Below are 15,858 nucleotides of genomic sequence, written 5' to 3' on the forward strand. Positions count from 1 at the left end.
AAATTATGGTTTGGACATTTCCTAAGCAACTCCTTGTACCGCTCCCAGGCTTCATACAATTGCTCAAAATCTTGCTGTTTGAAAGTAGTGATCTCAATTTTATGCTGGGCAGACTTAGCAGGTGGGAAATACTTAGCCAAAAATTTAGAAGCCATATCATCCCATGTAGTGATACTCCCAAGAGGTAGTGATTGCAACCAACTACGAGCATTGTCCCTAAGAGAAAACGGGAACAATCGTAGTTTGATGGTGTCTTCAGTAACACCATGAATCTTCACTGTGTCAGTAATCTCCAGAAAAGTACGCAGATGCAGATTTGGATCTTCAGTAGCTGGACCCCTGAACTGATTCTGCTGCACCATATTAATCAGAGCTGGCTTCAACTCAAAATTATTCGCCGTGATGTTCTGCCGAGCTGTCCCAGAATAATGAGTATTGATCACCGGTCGAAAGTGATCTCTGATCGGCACCGGAGCATTATTGTCAACTCTTTCTCTTTCTCTTTCTTCAGTCATTTGTTGCAACTCTTCTCTTCTAGCTTTTCTCAAAGCTTTAGCGGTTTTCTCAATTTCCGGATCAAAGAGCAGTGAGTCGTAACTTTGGCTTTTTCGCATAAACTGCATAGAAAGGAAAGATTTAAAATTAAAACCAACAAAATAAAATAAAATGCTCTAAATCAAAATTAAGACTAATTAGCACAATTTAATATAAATCAAATAAAATTCATTCCCCGGCAACAGCGCCAAAAACTTGTTGCGTGTTTTTTGCTCGCAAGCGCACGATGTCAAGTTATAATATAGAAATTAAGTCCAAGTCGATCCCACGGAGAATGAATAAATGATATTATATCAAATATTTGCAACTAATAAAATCCTAATCCTATTTAGAGCTACGAAAATGGTTTGATTTTTATAAAACTAAAATTTGCAAGAAACAAAACTAAATAACCACGAGTTCACGAGAGAAAAATTCAATAAGCGAAGAATTCTAAAGGTTCGACTTCACTTGACCATCCACCAGTTTAATTCATAGAGAAATCTATATCATAAATTCTTCTAGTTTACTAACCAAGAATCCCTATTATTTTCTACTACCTCTCTCGAGTGTCAAGCAGAAATTCGTATTCAATAGCAAACTCAATATCTCTATCTAAGTTCAACTATTAAATTCGGTAAATAGCACAATAATTCTTACAAAGGCTTCAATGGAGTTATAGGCCTCTCGAACTCTATAAACACCAATGATGTATTTTCCTACGGTCCTATTCAAAATCGCCTCTCTCGAGTGCTAGATTTCAAATAAATTTAACAATTCAAGTAATGATCAGTTAATTGAACGCAATCAATTCAGGAAAACACAAATAAACCGAATGAATAATTCTAATATATCAATCAAAATATCAAAAACATGGTTTCAAGTCAAGCTACGTCGTTCCTCTAGACAAAGGAATTAGTTCATAATGTAAATAAAAATCAAACAAAGCATGTTCTTGAACATCATTCAAAAACTAGGAGAAAGAATGAAATAAAAATGAAGGTTGATGATGCTTCTCCGTCTCCGGTAGTCGCTTCGTCCGTCTTCGCGCCAAGAATGCTTCTTCTCCCTTTTCCTTGGTCTTTAGCCGTCTCTAGCCTTCAAAAACTCTGAATACTCTCTAAACCCTCGTATCCCTAAAAAATAAGCTATCAAAACCCTTTTAAATTTGATTAAAGACTTTCCATATTTTTGGAGACTGCGCAGTGCTGGGGCGCTCAAGTTTCGTATTTTATTTTTCAATGACGGACGTCTAGCGCTGGAGCGCTTCCAAACTGGCGCTGGGGCACTTAAGACATGAAATTACGGGCGCTGGAGCGCTAGAAAACTAGAGCTGGGGCGCTACGTGTTCTTCCATTTTACCATCTGCGCAGCATTTTTGTAAAAATCATAACTTAAGTTCTAGCCGTCGGATCAAGCTGAAATTTTGACAGCAACTTTAAACCATCCTAAAATTTAATTTGAACGGTGAAGATCGGATTTAGATTTCTGTAACATTCCCAGTAATTTTCTAAAGTTTGCTGTCCCGTAATTCGGCTTTCCGCTTCTTCTTGCTACTTTTCTTCAAATCCTTGAAACTCATAAAAACAACAACAAATACGCATAATATTCACTCGATACATCCCAAAATCTAAGTTAAATCATATATAAATTAAGTGCATAAAATGCACTTATCAAGTCTAGTACGTGCATCACCAAATGATAAATATGTCGTCAACGATCGTGAATCACGTTTATAGATTGGGCATGGTTTGCATGTATCTACTACTGGTAAATAACTAAACTTTAACTCATTTTCTGATTTAGTCATACCAAGTATCTCATATATTTTACTCACAACAACGTCTATGGTCAAATTGCCATCATCAATCGAAATCGCTGTCCATTCTTTTGATTTGCATAACCATGTATAAGTTCCTTGTTCATCAATCTTCCACTCTCCATTAGAATTAATCAATATATGGATGATCTTCATTCCTATACAAAATAAGTAATAATGATGTCAAAAAAATACAGATTGCATAACATATAAATTTGGGCGACTGAATACATGGCTGGACAACTTAATTTATAATGTTGGGCGACTGAAAAATTAATGATGAAAATATTGAATAATCATGTTTACAATATATGCACAATAATACAAAGCAGTAAATCAATAAATAAAATAAATTTTTGCGATTAAACAGATCGGGCGACTGGATACATAGTTGGGCGACTGAACATATAGTGTTGGGCGACTGAACAATCAAGGATGAAAATACATGAAAAATTATGTTTACACTATATATACAATAATACAAAGCAGTAAATCGATAAATAAAATGGATTTTTTTTGCGATTAAGCAATTTGGGCGACTGAACTTATAGTGTTGGACGACTGAACAATTAAGGATGAAATTATATGCAAAATTATGTTTACAATATATACACAATAATACAAAGCATTAAATCTATAAACAAAAATATATTTTTGCCCATTAAACAGTTTGGGCGACTGAATAACATAGTTGGGCGACTGAACTTTTAGTTTTGGGCGACTGAATAATCAAAGACGAAAAATATGAAAAATTCTGTTTACAATACATACACAATAATACAAAACAGTAAATCTTCAAACAAAGTAGATTTTTTTGCGAAAAAATAAAATCTTATCTAAGCTTTCACATCCTTTTATATTGAAAAAAGTTGAGGCTTTGTAGAAGAAAAAACAAAACTACAATGTTATCTTGAGTATTGTAGAGAAAGAATGAAAAAAAAAAGGAGAGATGATCAATGGTGGAGAAAATGACGAAGAAGAGAAGAAGAGTCGTTGGAGATGGAGGGAAGGGTTTCACCAGCCTAAGCGTTTCTTTTGATATGCATTTTTATTTATTTATTTTATTTGGAAGAGGTCATTTGACCAAAATAAAATTTTGCATGATCTACTTTTTAAAATAACATTTTAGATTGGTCTCGTTTTTTTAATGGCCCAATTTTACTCATCTCAAATTTTTTTTATTTTTTTGTTAACCCAATTTTTTTGTTAACCCAACGTCATTTCATATTATATTTGAACTTGATGAAAAATATCTTTCATCTTATCATTTTAGTAGAAGATGAGTGTCATATATATGTCAAATTAGCAATGACAATAATCCTACAAAATTAAAAATAACATATTATTCATATCTATGTATTGATTATCTATATTTCATCATATTTTTATCACATTTCTATTCATCTCTCATACATCAAATTAATAAAACGGTATCTAATTGTTTTATTCTTCGAATTAGATTCGTGTGCATTGAAGTTCGCACTCTTTGACATGGGTAACGAGGTGTTTAGGAATGGGACGAATAAAACAACTACTAAGATCTTTCTTTTTGCTGTGGAGCGCTCCACTAACAATTCATTCATAATCTAAACTCTAATGTGGATGTAGTGATGTTTTAAAATAACTTATTTTTGATGTAATTATAAGTGATTTGAAATATTAAATTTATGGATATTTACTAAAAAAAATTAGAACAAGCATTTTACTCTTCGAATTAGAATCCAATCACTTTTACATTGCGTGTTGTGGTCATTTCCAACCCATTCTATTATTTCATTATCATTTAACTTTAAACTAACACTCTTAAAAAAAAAACTTTAAACTAACACAATTTTGAATATAAAAATTTTCTCCAACTCTAAAAGCCTCGGATTCAAATTTAGAAAGGGCTTTTAGCCTTTTAGCTCTTTAAAAAAAAAAAGAGAAGAAGAAGCACTTAAATTTATATGTATTTAAATTACTCTCTTTTTTTACATTTACACTAAAATAACAAAAGAATGGCATCCACAAAAGTCTACACTACAATCCAGTGCTACGTTCATGTTGAGCAAGATTATGAATCACTTTAATTGGTACGATAGTTATATATAACTGTAGTAATCGGTCTTTATCTCTTAAAACCATAGATACCAAATATAAGTAAACCAAGCGTTGAACAAAAAAAAAAAAAGATGATAAAAGTCATTGATTAAGATAAGAATAATGATATTTTATTCACAAAATTAGGCAGTATTGTGAGCTATGAGCTACTAAAATTATCGATCAAAATATACCTATTTTATATAATAACTATATTATATTAATAAAATCTTAAAGTTTGTGATCAGTCCGCAAACTAACAAACAAAACAGAACTTTGTTTGAAAAAAATTGAACACGGTAGAGTTCAGCTCGAATTCGGTAATTTCAAATATGAATCGAGCAAACTCGAAAAACTCGTGAACTACTCGATTTATTAAAACTTCTACTTCATAAAAGTTTGAAATATTATGAAGACTTCCATCAAATTAAACCACGCGAAGAAAACATCGATGCATCTCTTATGAACATCCTGGATGGTAAGACCAACATTTTTTAACATTATCGTATGCATTTCTTATTACCATTCGGTGTACGACAGGAATTATTCTATATTACAATCAGTAAAAACATCAAATAAAATATTCTAATCACCAGACTAGGTAGACAGGCTATGGGCAGCGTGCGAGCTTGGTTTAAACAACTTGGAAAAATTCCAACGCAAAAGCCAAATTAGACCTTTAAGCTCCTAGTTTATAGAAAACCAGCAAAATAACTAAATAAAATTGCAGCATGACAATATTTGAAAAGGACTTTTTATCTACTCTGTCTGGCGTTTCTAGAATGGCATCTTGTGTTTTATATATTATTCCATTTTGTAAAAGAGATGGAGACTAGTTGAATCCTATTTTGCCTCCAACTGGCAAGCTTTCCTGCCCTCACCATTGTTTAATTCCACAATTTGACTTGTAATTCAAGTTGGAGGCATAGGACAAAGAGGCAGTCCAGAACAAAGGATTTGCCATATTGAGCTCTACTAAACACTATCCTTATTGTCTATCAGTAATCGATCCATATATTTAGGCCAGTTTATACTACATCTACGGTAGCATTTCTTCTATTTTTAATACAGTGTGTAAGTGAGGTTCATGAGATGATCGATTGAATATGTTGTATTATAGTATAGTGAGAGTGTTACTCCAGATATAACATAGAATCGACTATATTTTTATGTATGTGATTGATAGATTTTTTTAAAAAAAATAAATTGATTTTAGAATTTTCGTTTCACAGCTAATAATGATTGTCACCTAAAAATTAAAAATATAAATCCAAATGAAGTGATTAATTATCTGTTTTATTTTATTCTTTTTGTTTATTTAGTGATGGACAATCTTAAAAATTCACATAAAATGTACCAAAAATAGTCCCTTTATAATGTGAATAATACAAAGTAATATAGTGAATGAAAGTTTTATAATATATCAGTGCAAAACAAAGTGGTTCCAACATCTTTCTCCCACTTCACAGTATCTTGTCCTTTTTCTAGTAGTGTACACACGCCTTTAACCAATTCATAACACGTTTCAACAATCATGAAACATCTTTATTATATTACAACAGAAAAGAGTATTATAAAAATTATTTTTTTTAAATACAAATTGCATCGAATATCGAAATTACATCATATTGCAATATTAAAGAATGAAATTTGCCCGCACAACCGACGAGACTTAAACATAGACTCAAGAAGACCCGCACAACCGACGAGACTTGAATATAGACTCGAAACGTGCTTGTCTCGAGCTAAAAAATTAGCTAAATCTAGCTAAATAATTAGGAAATCTACCCGCAGTCAACGGAAATCGAACCTGAAACCTCATGGTCTCAGGGCCTCAATCTTGACCACTAGGCCAAGACCTCATTGGCATCATAAAAATTATTTTTGGTATTTTAAGTGAACATCTTAAAATATCCCTAATTTTACTAATTGAAATTTTAAGAAAATCAATACAAGAAGGGTAATAAAGTAATATTTTATTCTCACTATTTTATTTTCTCAACAACTCTCTTACGTTTATCTCCACTATTGTAATATTTGGTTGTGCTCCTCATCCAAAAATAATTTATTTATGTGATCAAAAAAACATAAAACCTTTCTCATGCTCTTTTATCTTTTTTTCACTCAATTTTTTTCCTTCAATTATTGTATTTTATGTAGTTTTCACACACAACGTGTATATATTTTTGCTAGTCACAATTAAGAATAAGCAACATCGTCATAAAACAGTTGTTCTATATATGAAAATCGATCATAATTCAGAAAAAAATATTAATTTTTATGTTAAAAAATATCATCTCATAAAAAATCTAACCTAAATAAATTATATGAATCACTCACATAACATCACATATTAATAATCCAAAAACTAAAATTTCATCATATTACAAGATTAAAAACTCCATGTATAATAACATATAAAAACCAGAAAATTACCTAGACAAAACTGACCAGTTCAGATTCACCAAATATATTCTTCTAGCTCTTTTGGTTTTGTTTTAAAACAGTATTTTAATACTTGAAAAAAGTGATTGGGCCATTTATCCCATTATTTTATTTGGGGGGGAAACAGAGTGATGTCATTGCATTAAAAAAAGACAAACAAATAATTCAAAAGAACCACCACAATAAAAGAAATAAAACAATTCAACATTGATCAGCTTTGTGTACATATATATAAATTAAAGATGGTAATTTTGTGTATTTACAACTTACAAGCAAAACAATTTGATATTTATTTGTTCCAACTCCGAAAGACTGATCATTAACAGGCACAAATGGAGATTCAATTCGAGCAGAAAGAGAGCAAAAACGGCAACAAAATGCTGAAAAATGGAAAGAACAAGAGCAGAAACAAATTTGTCGGAGTGAGGCAAAGGGCTTCTGGGAGATGGGTTGCTGAGATCAAAGACACCACGCAGAAGATCCGAATGTGGCTCGGCACGTTCGAGACGGCCGAAGAAGCCGCCCGCGCCTACGACGAGGCCGCCTGCCTCCTTCGCGGCTCCAACACCCGCACGAATTTCGTCACGTCTCATCTCCATTCCTCACAAAACTCTCCTCTTGCATCCAGGATCAGAAATCTCTTGAACACCAAGACAAAAAAATCGCCTAACGCCCTCAATTTTAAAAACCAATTAGAACCATGCGTTACTAGTACTACTGCTGTTACTGCTGCTGCTGATACTGCTGACTGTCGCGACACGAGCCCTGCTACCAGTGCAGATACTACTACTGTTACTACTACTACTACTACCACTACTGCTACCACAATTTTCGAGTGTGCTGATGATCATAGCAATTATAAGATGTTTGAAGATGTGTATAAGCCGGATTTCAGCCATTTTGATCTGCCCTGGACGGAGATTGTATGCGGGGGCGGGGCCGATGATGCCACGATGTTTGACGACAACATATGCTTGTCGGAATTCGAGCGGATGAAAGTCGAAAGACAGATATCAGCGTCGCTTTACGCCATCAATGGTGTGCAAGAATATATGGATATGGAGTCTGCCACTGATCATCACCCCACCTTCATGTGGGATCTTCCTCCTATATGTCCCCTTCCTTGTTAATTAAATCCATCCTCATTTACTCCATGTTTGAAATTATAAAATCTAATATTATATCTCCATTTCTTCCAACTCTCTATACATGTGTCTGTTTCAAAGTTTTGCAATCCATTCGATTAAGCTTATCTTCATACGGTTGCAAACACTACCTAATATTGGTTAGCATTTTTTAAGCTCATTATTGACAAATTGACTAAAAAATTATTTTTAAAAAAATTTGGGTCACCGGAAGCCCAGGCTACAACCCAGGTAAGCAAGACATCATGATTATCAGAAGAATATATATATATATATATATATATATATTTTTAAAAAGGAGTAATGTAAGTGTTTGATTTGAGACCCTTTTTTAAATAATAATAATATCAATAATAATAATAAAGAAACCAACCGGAATAGCATTATTATAAGCGGAAAGATAAACAGTTTGAAGAGATGAATATTTTTGTTAACAAATATATATGTACAACTAGCTTACAAACTATTTAGAAAAATTTGCAATTTGGGTCATGAAGATTGGACTCTTTAGAATTTGATGTACTATTTTATTATTTTTTTAAAAAAGATTTTGATGTACTATTTAATAAACTTAAGTTATAGTGTTTTTTTTTTGTATTTTTTTCAATTTTAATATTTTTCTTGATGTGCCCGTGAAATAATCTTGACATATACAATGCCACGTCAATATTTTTTATAGAAAAAAAATTAAAATTGAAAATCAAAATATTTAGAATCATAATTGAAATTTGATAATATGAAAAATCCAAAATCGAAAATAAAACTAAAAACAAATATGGCGTACCAAAATTGTAATTATCACAACTATTTAAATCGAAACCATGTCGGCCCATAAAAAATCTATTTGTTCAGGTACTAATAATTATTATAAACAAAATTTCCAATTAGAAGAAGTCATAATGCATTTGCATAGTGATAAAAATATATATAAAAAATTCATGTGAGACCATCATATAACGATAACGTATTTCCTATTCAACTCAATTTATATAAAAATAATATTTTTTATGTTAATATACATTATTTTTCAATCTATACATCAATAAATCGATATATCTCATAAATATAATAAATACATAAGTTCCTATCACAATATACATATATTCAAGATTAAAATGACACACTTTCATCGTATTGTTGGTATTTGAATTAAATAAGAATTGTTAGTCAGGACATAAAGTTTCGAAGAGAGATGTATTTTCTTTAATTTTATAAACTTTTTTGTATACGAGAAAGACATAAATAAATATTGGGTAAATTATGGAATATTAATAATTAATAATAATAATAATAATAATCCCTCGATATTCCTATTCCTATCCTACCAACTGAAAAACAATGGGCACGGTTAAAGCAGTGGCAATCATCTCCGGCGCCAACAACGACGTCAAAGGCGCCGTCCACTTCATCCAACACGCCGCCGCCGCCGCCGGTAGATTTATCCCTTCTTTTCAATTGATTTCGATTTTGCAGTCTTTGATCAACTCGTGAGTTCAAAAACAGGAGGCGGAGGTACCCAAGTGAAAGGAAGAATCAGTGGGCTCACTCCGGGCCTTCATGCTTTCCATATTCATGCTCTTGGTGACACTACCAATGGCTGCATTTCCACTGGTTAACATTTTTTTTAGAAACATTTATTTTCACTGTTTTTGCTGCTAATCCTGTAATTTCAAAGCATTTTAACCCAAATGAATATCTTGAATTGTTTAGCGTACTGTAAAGATTTCAACTTTGTCTTCTTTTGAACTGATGGATGAAAATTAGAGATTCCAATCCAAACATAGGTCTAATAAATTCAGGATCTTTCGGCTCTGGAATGATCACTATCTTGAGAAGAGGGGAAAAAACATGGTGTGTCCCAATGGGATTTTCTTGGTATTTATGGTAAATGATGCTCAACATGTGTCTGTTGATGTTCGTTTTCCCACGTTAAGTAAAGACTGACTATGTTGCCTGAGGTGAACTCTGACAAATTAATGAACTCTATAATGCTTTGACACTCCATCGGTTCGGTTAATCTACCCGGGAAGAGAACTAGATCAAACTATGCATTTCCGACTTTTGGTTTAGGAGTTAGATGAAGTGAGATGATTCAGTTTTGTGAGGTATATACATTCAATTATCAGGGCCTCATTTCAACCCCTTAAAGAAGGATCATGGATCTCCAACAGATGAAGAGCGTCATGCGGGTGATCTGGGGAACATAGTTGTTGGCTCAGATGGTGTGTGTTTGATTCAATTTATTGTTTTATTTACAAAATGCAGTAATCAATTTTCAGTTTAGTTTGATATACTCAACTTTGATGTTTCAGGAGTTGCTGAGATTTCAATTATAGACAAGCAGGTATATATCGTTGGGTCAGTTTTCCTGGGACTTTTTTAAACTGTTCCAAGAAACGGTGTAAGATTCCTATGTAATTCTTCACAAATTCTTAATGCAGTCCACCACTCCATTAAGTTGTTGGGTTAGTTGATCATGTTGAATTATATTCTCTCCTCCGGCATTTATTACCGCACAATTTTAGTTATCGTAATTTTCTGACAATGGATCAAATTTTATACTTTTGTAAGTCATATGTGGGTCTAGACTTGGTTAAAATATGTTTGGTTTCAGAAGTAATTTTAAGACATTGCTATTATGAATAGAACGGATTCAGGTTTCCTTAGCATTGTTAATTCCATTTGTTCCAAAGATCTATATCTCAGCTGATCTCTTAGTTGAATGAATTCAATAAAAAATTTTATTTGTACCATTTATTATTCAGTTCCTTTTCTACCCTGTAAATGTTTTTTTTTTATCTTTCCGCTTGATTTTTATTTTATGCCGCTGCGCCACGAGTGGGGTAGCGACACTGGACTAATTTTTGGGAAAATTGGTAATTAGAAATCCCACTCAATCATTGTTTTGGCTTACAATAAAGTTCTAAGCGAGATAATAGCATTGTGATCAATAATGAATAAGGTGGATGGTTGGTCTCTTCGATTTTCTGATGGAGCAGGACTTGAATACGTGGTACTGATTAATGTCTAGTTCAGTGACTACTTTGATTAGGAAAACTCATGTTCATTGATTTTGTTCTATCTTGGTTTTAAAATAGGATAAAGGTTGGTAAACTAAAATTTTAAAATGAAATAGAATGTCTGTTCTATAGTGTTAATTTCTTATTTACAGATACCTCTAAGTGGTGAGCATTCCATTTTGGGGAGGGCTGTTGTTGTGCATGCTGATCCTGATGACCTTGGAAGAGGTGTTGTAATTATACCACCCTTACACTCGATCAACTTTCTCGATTTTACTTACCCTTTTATGATCTGCATGACATGAATGAAACCACTGGGGGTTTGAACAGGCGGACACGAGCTCAGCAAGACAACTGGAAATGCCGGTGCAAGAGTAGGATGCGGTAATCTCTCTAGACCATATAAACTAATTTGTTTCTCTTAGATATATCTGGAGCTATGCATTTCCTTGTCCACCGACCCAGTGTGGCTAAACTTTGTTAGGAAACGACTTCTTTATGATATAGCACGCTACGAAAATATGTTGAATTGCTCAGGGTACAAACACCCCCATGGATCTCATTTTCTCATTTCTTTCTCCTTAAATGCGTTGCTTTTATGTGTGTGTGGGCCTGCACGGAAGGTGGCAAGAAAGAATTTGATGTTTACCATGGTTGTGGAAATTGTACCCACAGAAATTTACGTGCTTGCAAATGCTCGAAGAAAATGATGGCGGAATTTTCTCTCCAAAGTTTTGAAAATTTCGTAAATAAAAACTCATAATAATTTTTTAAGTATTTGCAAACACTATCTTAGAACCTTATCGTCAGATTTTTGGATTCAAGAAACCTCTATGTAGCTATTTAGCACGCTGTTCTCGATGCTACTATCGCATCTTTTTTGTTACCATCTTCTATCCGAGTTGTTTTGGTTAACAAGTTGAATTTCATATTTGGCAGGTATCATCGGCCTTCAGTCAGCGGTGTAGTAAAAATATCTATCGCCCATACGATATGATTGGCGAATCATTCCCTGTATCACTATACAGCTTATCCATTTTCTGTCAAAACCTAATGATATATCTGTTAAATAAACGGAAAAAAATTTGTTTTTTTTTTTTTATTCCCGCTTGTTAATTAGTCGGAACATGAACATGTTGAGAACAGATGGAATTCATAAAAATGGATAAGAGGACGACACAATCAACACCGTTAAGGGTCATAATACTATGGAAATGAAAATATGAGTAATACATCATCAAAATACATGTAGTGAGTTATCTCTGTTAGCTCACAGCGAAGGGAAAGGAGACTCAACAGTTCATTGCTATTATTGCTCCCTATCCTCTCAACCAAGTGTTTCGGTACGACGAGTGGTCTTTTAAGGAAGCATCATGGGGTTTGTATTCCATTACATAGGTGTGAGGAATTTTCAAATGCCTCTTGATAGAGTCCCTCAGCCCCATCACCGCCTGTGAAGCAAAACCAAAACAATATATAACATAGTTGCAAATGATGACAATGAGTGATTTGAATAACAAAACCCAACCTGATTATCAGATGCATTGCGGTTCCACACGCTCAATATATCCTCATTGAAACGAATACTTAGGACTGCTCCACATATGTTATCACCATAATCAAGCTGATCTCCTATCAAAGCAAGAACCTGCCAGCAGATGTATTCGATAAACACGGGTAAGAGCCATTTTTTCAGACGAATGACACTCATGACTTAGCCTTATGATGGATAAGTTGATTCTAACAATATATACAAAATTGACACAGCAAAATCATATATCGGTGAAATGAGCAATAATATAACAAACATTGAACCAATATACCACACATGCAAGAAGGGTTTACCTAGTAGTCATAAAGGTGGAACCAATATTCGATAAAAAAACAAGACCACATTACATCAATAACATTTCGTCACGTTCTTTTCTACATGAAAGATTCAACCAGTGCTTTGATATTGTTGATCTATGTGACGTTCATCTACATACACTTATGTAGGATTAGGATATGCATCTCTTTCGATGACCCTATGAAGGCAGATGGATGGCTACAGGACATTGAACATCAGAATGAAAAAGGCTTGAGGTTTATGAGAGAAAAAGAAGAATGTTCAAAGACATAAAATGCTGGTAAGAAGTATCACATTCTAAAAATTAACTGTTATCATTATCTACATGGCTAAGTTGAACTCTCAAGTGTCAAAAGTATTGTTCTCTTAGCGATACGAGCACACTATAATAATTTGCTGTTCTTTCTTGCTTCCACTTTGGAGGATTGTAATGGTAATTGGCAACAGTCCGCAACACCAGAGAGATTATAGGTTTGTAATGTATTAGTGCTGTTTACACACATTCGACAAAAAGTGGATGCCAATTTATTTCAGTCTGGAATGTCCATCTGTGATATAAGGCAATCTAACAAAAATAGCAACAATGCTTAAAAGGATTTTCTGGTTGCAGTGAATAACAGAACTTGCTTCTGTACATAGTCGCACACCCAACCTTGACATGGTCAATTTACAAGACGGGAAAGAACAAAAAAATTAAAGCAGATAGCAGGATGGTAAGGAAAAGGAAGAGGGGGGGGGGGGGGGGGGGGGTCTAACTCAAGTTCTCAAAAGAATGATTTACTAATACCAGGCTAGATGATGAAAAATCACATTTTAATGTAAATATTTCCATACCAGGTCCTCCCAGAAACGGCCAGACACAGCCTTTTTAAATCTAATAATCCACTTCCCACCATTGCAGTTAGCAGAATCCTGATACAAGGAAACCATGATCGAGGAAACCTGACTAATTGAGCTTGGAAGGGGAACTATTATTGACCAGCTTAACATGTAAAAGCATACCTCCCATAGAGGACGAATACCATCCTTGAATAGATGCAAGTCAGTTGGACTAGGCAATGTTGAGGGGCGAGCTAGGTGACAATAGCAGATCCAGAAATCTTCAACCTGAAGTTAAGCACTCCGTAAATGGCGCATGTAGAACACCCAGAAAATCAAATCTAGGATCCATATTATAGAAGTTACGAAGGACATGACCAAACATAATGAATCTGAAAAGAGATTCTTACCGTACTGAAGTCCACAATCTTCTTAATATTGTCCTCATATGATGTTTGACTTCTGACTCCTGGAGTCCGACGAGTATACCAAAATACAAATTTGTGCTGAAGATCACAAGAAGTAAGATGAAGTTGCAGTACAACCATGTACATCATATGAAAAGATTACATTCAGCATACATATACATGGAAATTGCATCAATGAACTAGTCGGCAATTCAAACACTTTCCAAACTCTGTCGAACTAGTTTTGAAGGAGTCACATGAAATATTTAGGTAAGAACAAGATCAACCTAGCATTTATGGGCTCATTTGCCCTATGACCTATGCTAAATTTAGAAAAGATGCATTCGGATTGATGTGTCTGGAATCTCCATTTTCGTCCCAGGATGATTTCGACATAGGGGAAACCAAAAATCAAATTTATCCATCCAAACACAACATATTGAAGTTTAACGAAATACCATCTCAATTTAAAAGCTTCATATATTTATCAGCATTATAAATATTTACATATTTCCTGAAAACCGGTTGATTTCTATATGGAATTATGAATCTTTTATGAGCAAAATATAAGCCCCTGTTCCCTTTTTTTTTTGGCACAAAAACAAACTTGACATGAAATTGTACGATCAACAAGTAACCAAACCAAACGTTGTTTCTGATCAAAAAAAAAAAAAAAACAAGTAACCAAACGAAATCTAACTTGAGATTGGAAGATAGCTGAAGACTCAGCATGAACTATGAAGAATAAAGGTTTAATCAGGAGGAATCTCGACTGTGGATGCCTTCTGGAGTAAGATGCCAATATCAACACGATCAAAGAGGCTCTATAACAAATATTATCCAATGAACGCATTTTCAGGGGAATTTGCAGCTTCCTCCCAAAAAATAAAACAAATAAATTGTAGATGCCAGTAAAAAAATAGTGTTTTAAACTATCCAATATAACAACTCGTAACAAAACCCAAACTGAAGTTTTTCTGTCACTTCACGATATTATATATACCACAAATACTGCGAAGAATCTACTTGCTTTCAACAAATTTAAAGTGCCATCACAAGCTCGCCCTCGTTATCATCTTTCACTTGGACCTACCACTATTTCTGTTCGTTTTGCAGAAATATATATATAAAAAACAATCAAACAAGTTCCCCCAGTTTAAACGACAAAATTTCGAAAGCAAATAACAACGATCCAGCAAAAAATTATACACGAATCGTGGATGGAATGGAGAGATGAATCAACGAGACACCGAAAGAAAGGAACCTATCGGAAAAGAGAGAGATTGAAGGTTTTTACGAACTTTGAGAGGGTGGAGTTCCAGGGCTGAGAGCTGCGAATCCAATTCGGCGGCCGGAGGAATGCTGTAATCGGGCAGTTTCTGCTCCGCTGCTGCCAATTCCATTTGTTCCTCCTTCTGTGATTCGGATGGTCGGTGGGAAAGAGGGAAGAAGACTGAAGAAGGGGCTGTTCGTGGGTTTGGTCTCTCGTACAAATTTGATTATTGTTTGGGCTCGTTGGAAGGCCCAGTTAAGAAGTTGTCTCGGCCTTCGACGATTTTTTTATTTTTTATTTTTCCCTCGTTGGGGAATTTATTATTATTTTTATATAATGCGAATATTTTCTCGTAGATGTTGATTTCAGATGAACTATAAATCATCGTTTTTTTTCTCTTCTAGTGGAGAAAAAATAACAACTATTTTCATTTAATTATCTTTTTCCTGTTTTTTGGATTGAGGTCGT

The 15,858-nt window shown here is 33.9% G+C and overlaps 3 protein-coding genes and 1 non-coding gene across 4 annotated transcripts; 3 read left to right on the forward strand and 1 right to left on the reverse strand.

The window, feature by feature from the left end:
• Nucleotides 1-106, forward strand: LOC140893935 (small nucleolar RNA R71). The gene has a single exon (XR_012153493.1). It is a non-coding gene; the product is annotated as a small nucleolar RNA R71 (small nucleolar RNA).
• Nucleotides 107-7,148: 7,042 nt separating this feature from the next.
• LOC140893392 (ethylene-responsive transcription factor ERN1-like) lies at nt 7,149-8,093 on the forward strand. Its single transcript, XM_073302456.1, has one exon. It carries the CDS (start codon nt 7,210-7,212, stop codon nt 8,005-8,007), a length of 798 nt encoding a protein of 265 aa, XP_073158557.1. The 5' UTR covers nt 7,149-7,209; the 3' UTR covers nt 8,008-8,093.
• A 1,228-nt stretch (nt 8,094-9,321) lies between these two features.
• On the forward strand, nt 9,322-12,151 carry LOC140886545 (superoxide dismutase [Cu-Zn] 2). The gene is made up of 7 exons (XM_073293156.1): nt 9,322-9,454; nt 9,526-9,633; nt 10,149-10,244; nt 10,335-10,366; nt 11,195-11,270; nt 11,373-11,426; nt 11,982-12,151. Exons 1-7 carry the CDS (start codon nt 9,361-9,363, stop codon nt 12,008-12,010), a joined length of 489 nt encoding a protein of 162 aa, XP_073149257.1. The 5' UTR covers nt 9,322-9,360; the 3' UTR covers nt 12,011-12,151.
• Nucleotides 12,152-12,226: 75 nt separating this feature from the next.
• LOC140886544 (eukaryotic translation initiation factor NCBP) lies at nt 12,227-15,582 on the reverse strand. The gene is made up of 6 exons (XM_073293155.1): nt 15,419-15,582; nt 14,121-14,216; nt 13,894-13,998; nt 13,726-13,803; nt 12,571-12,690; nt 12,227-12,493 (listed from the first exon to the last, which is right to left on the reverse strand). Exons 1-6 carry the CDS (start codon nt 15,518-15,520, stop codon nt 12,362-12,364), a joined length of 633 nt encoding a protein of 210 aa, XP_073149256.1. The 5' UTR covers nt 15,521-15,582; the 3' UTR covers nt 12,227-12,361.
• Between the last annotated feature and the right edge of the window lie 276 nt (nt 15,583-15,858).

The sequence above is a fragment of the Henckelia pumila genome, chromosome 3 (assembly GCF_033568475.1).
Source record: "Henckelia pumila isolate YLH828 chromosome 3, ASM3356847v2, whole genome shotgun sequence".
NCBI lineage: Eukaryota > Viridiplantae > Streptophyta > Magnoliopsida > Lamiales > Gesneriaceae > Henckelia > Henckelia pumila.

Coding starts and splice junctions, on each gene's coding strand:
- LOC140893392 (XM_073302456.1), top strand. CDS start 7,210: ATGGAGATTCAATTCGAGCAGAAAGAGAGCAAAAACGGCAACAAAATG.
- LOC140886544 (XM_073293155.1), bottom strand. CDS start 15,520: ATGGAATTGGCAGCAGCGGAGCAGAAACTGCCCGATTACAGCATTCCT. Junction 13,999..14,120: donor AGATTGTGGACTTCAGTACG/GTAAGAATCTCT, acceptor GCTTAACTTCAG/GTTGAAGATTTCTGGATCTG. Junction 12,691..13,725: donor GCCGTTTCTGGGAGGACCTG/GTATGGAAATAT, acceptor ATCTGCTGGCAG/GTTCTTGCTTTGATAGGAGA.
- LOC140886545 (XM_073293156.1), top strand. CDS start 9,361: ATGGGCACGGTTAAAGCAGTGGCAATCATCTCCGGCGCCAACAACGAC. Junction 10,245..10,334: donor CATAGTTGTTGGCTCAGATG/GTGTGTGTTTGA, acceptor TTGATGTTTCAG/GAGTTGCTGAGATTTCAATT. Junction 11,427..11,981: donor CGGTGCAAGAGTAGGATGCG/GTAATCTCTCTA, acceptor CATATTTGGCAG/GTATCATCGGCCTTCAGTCA.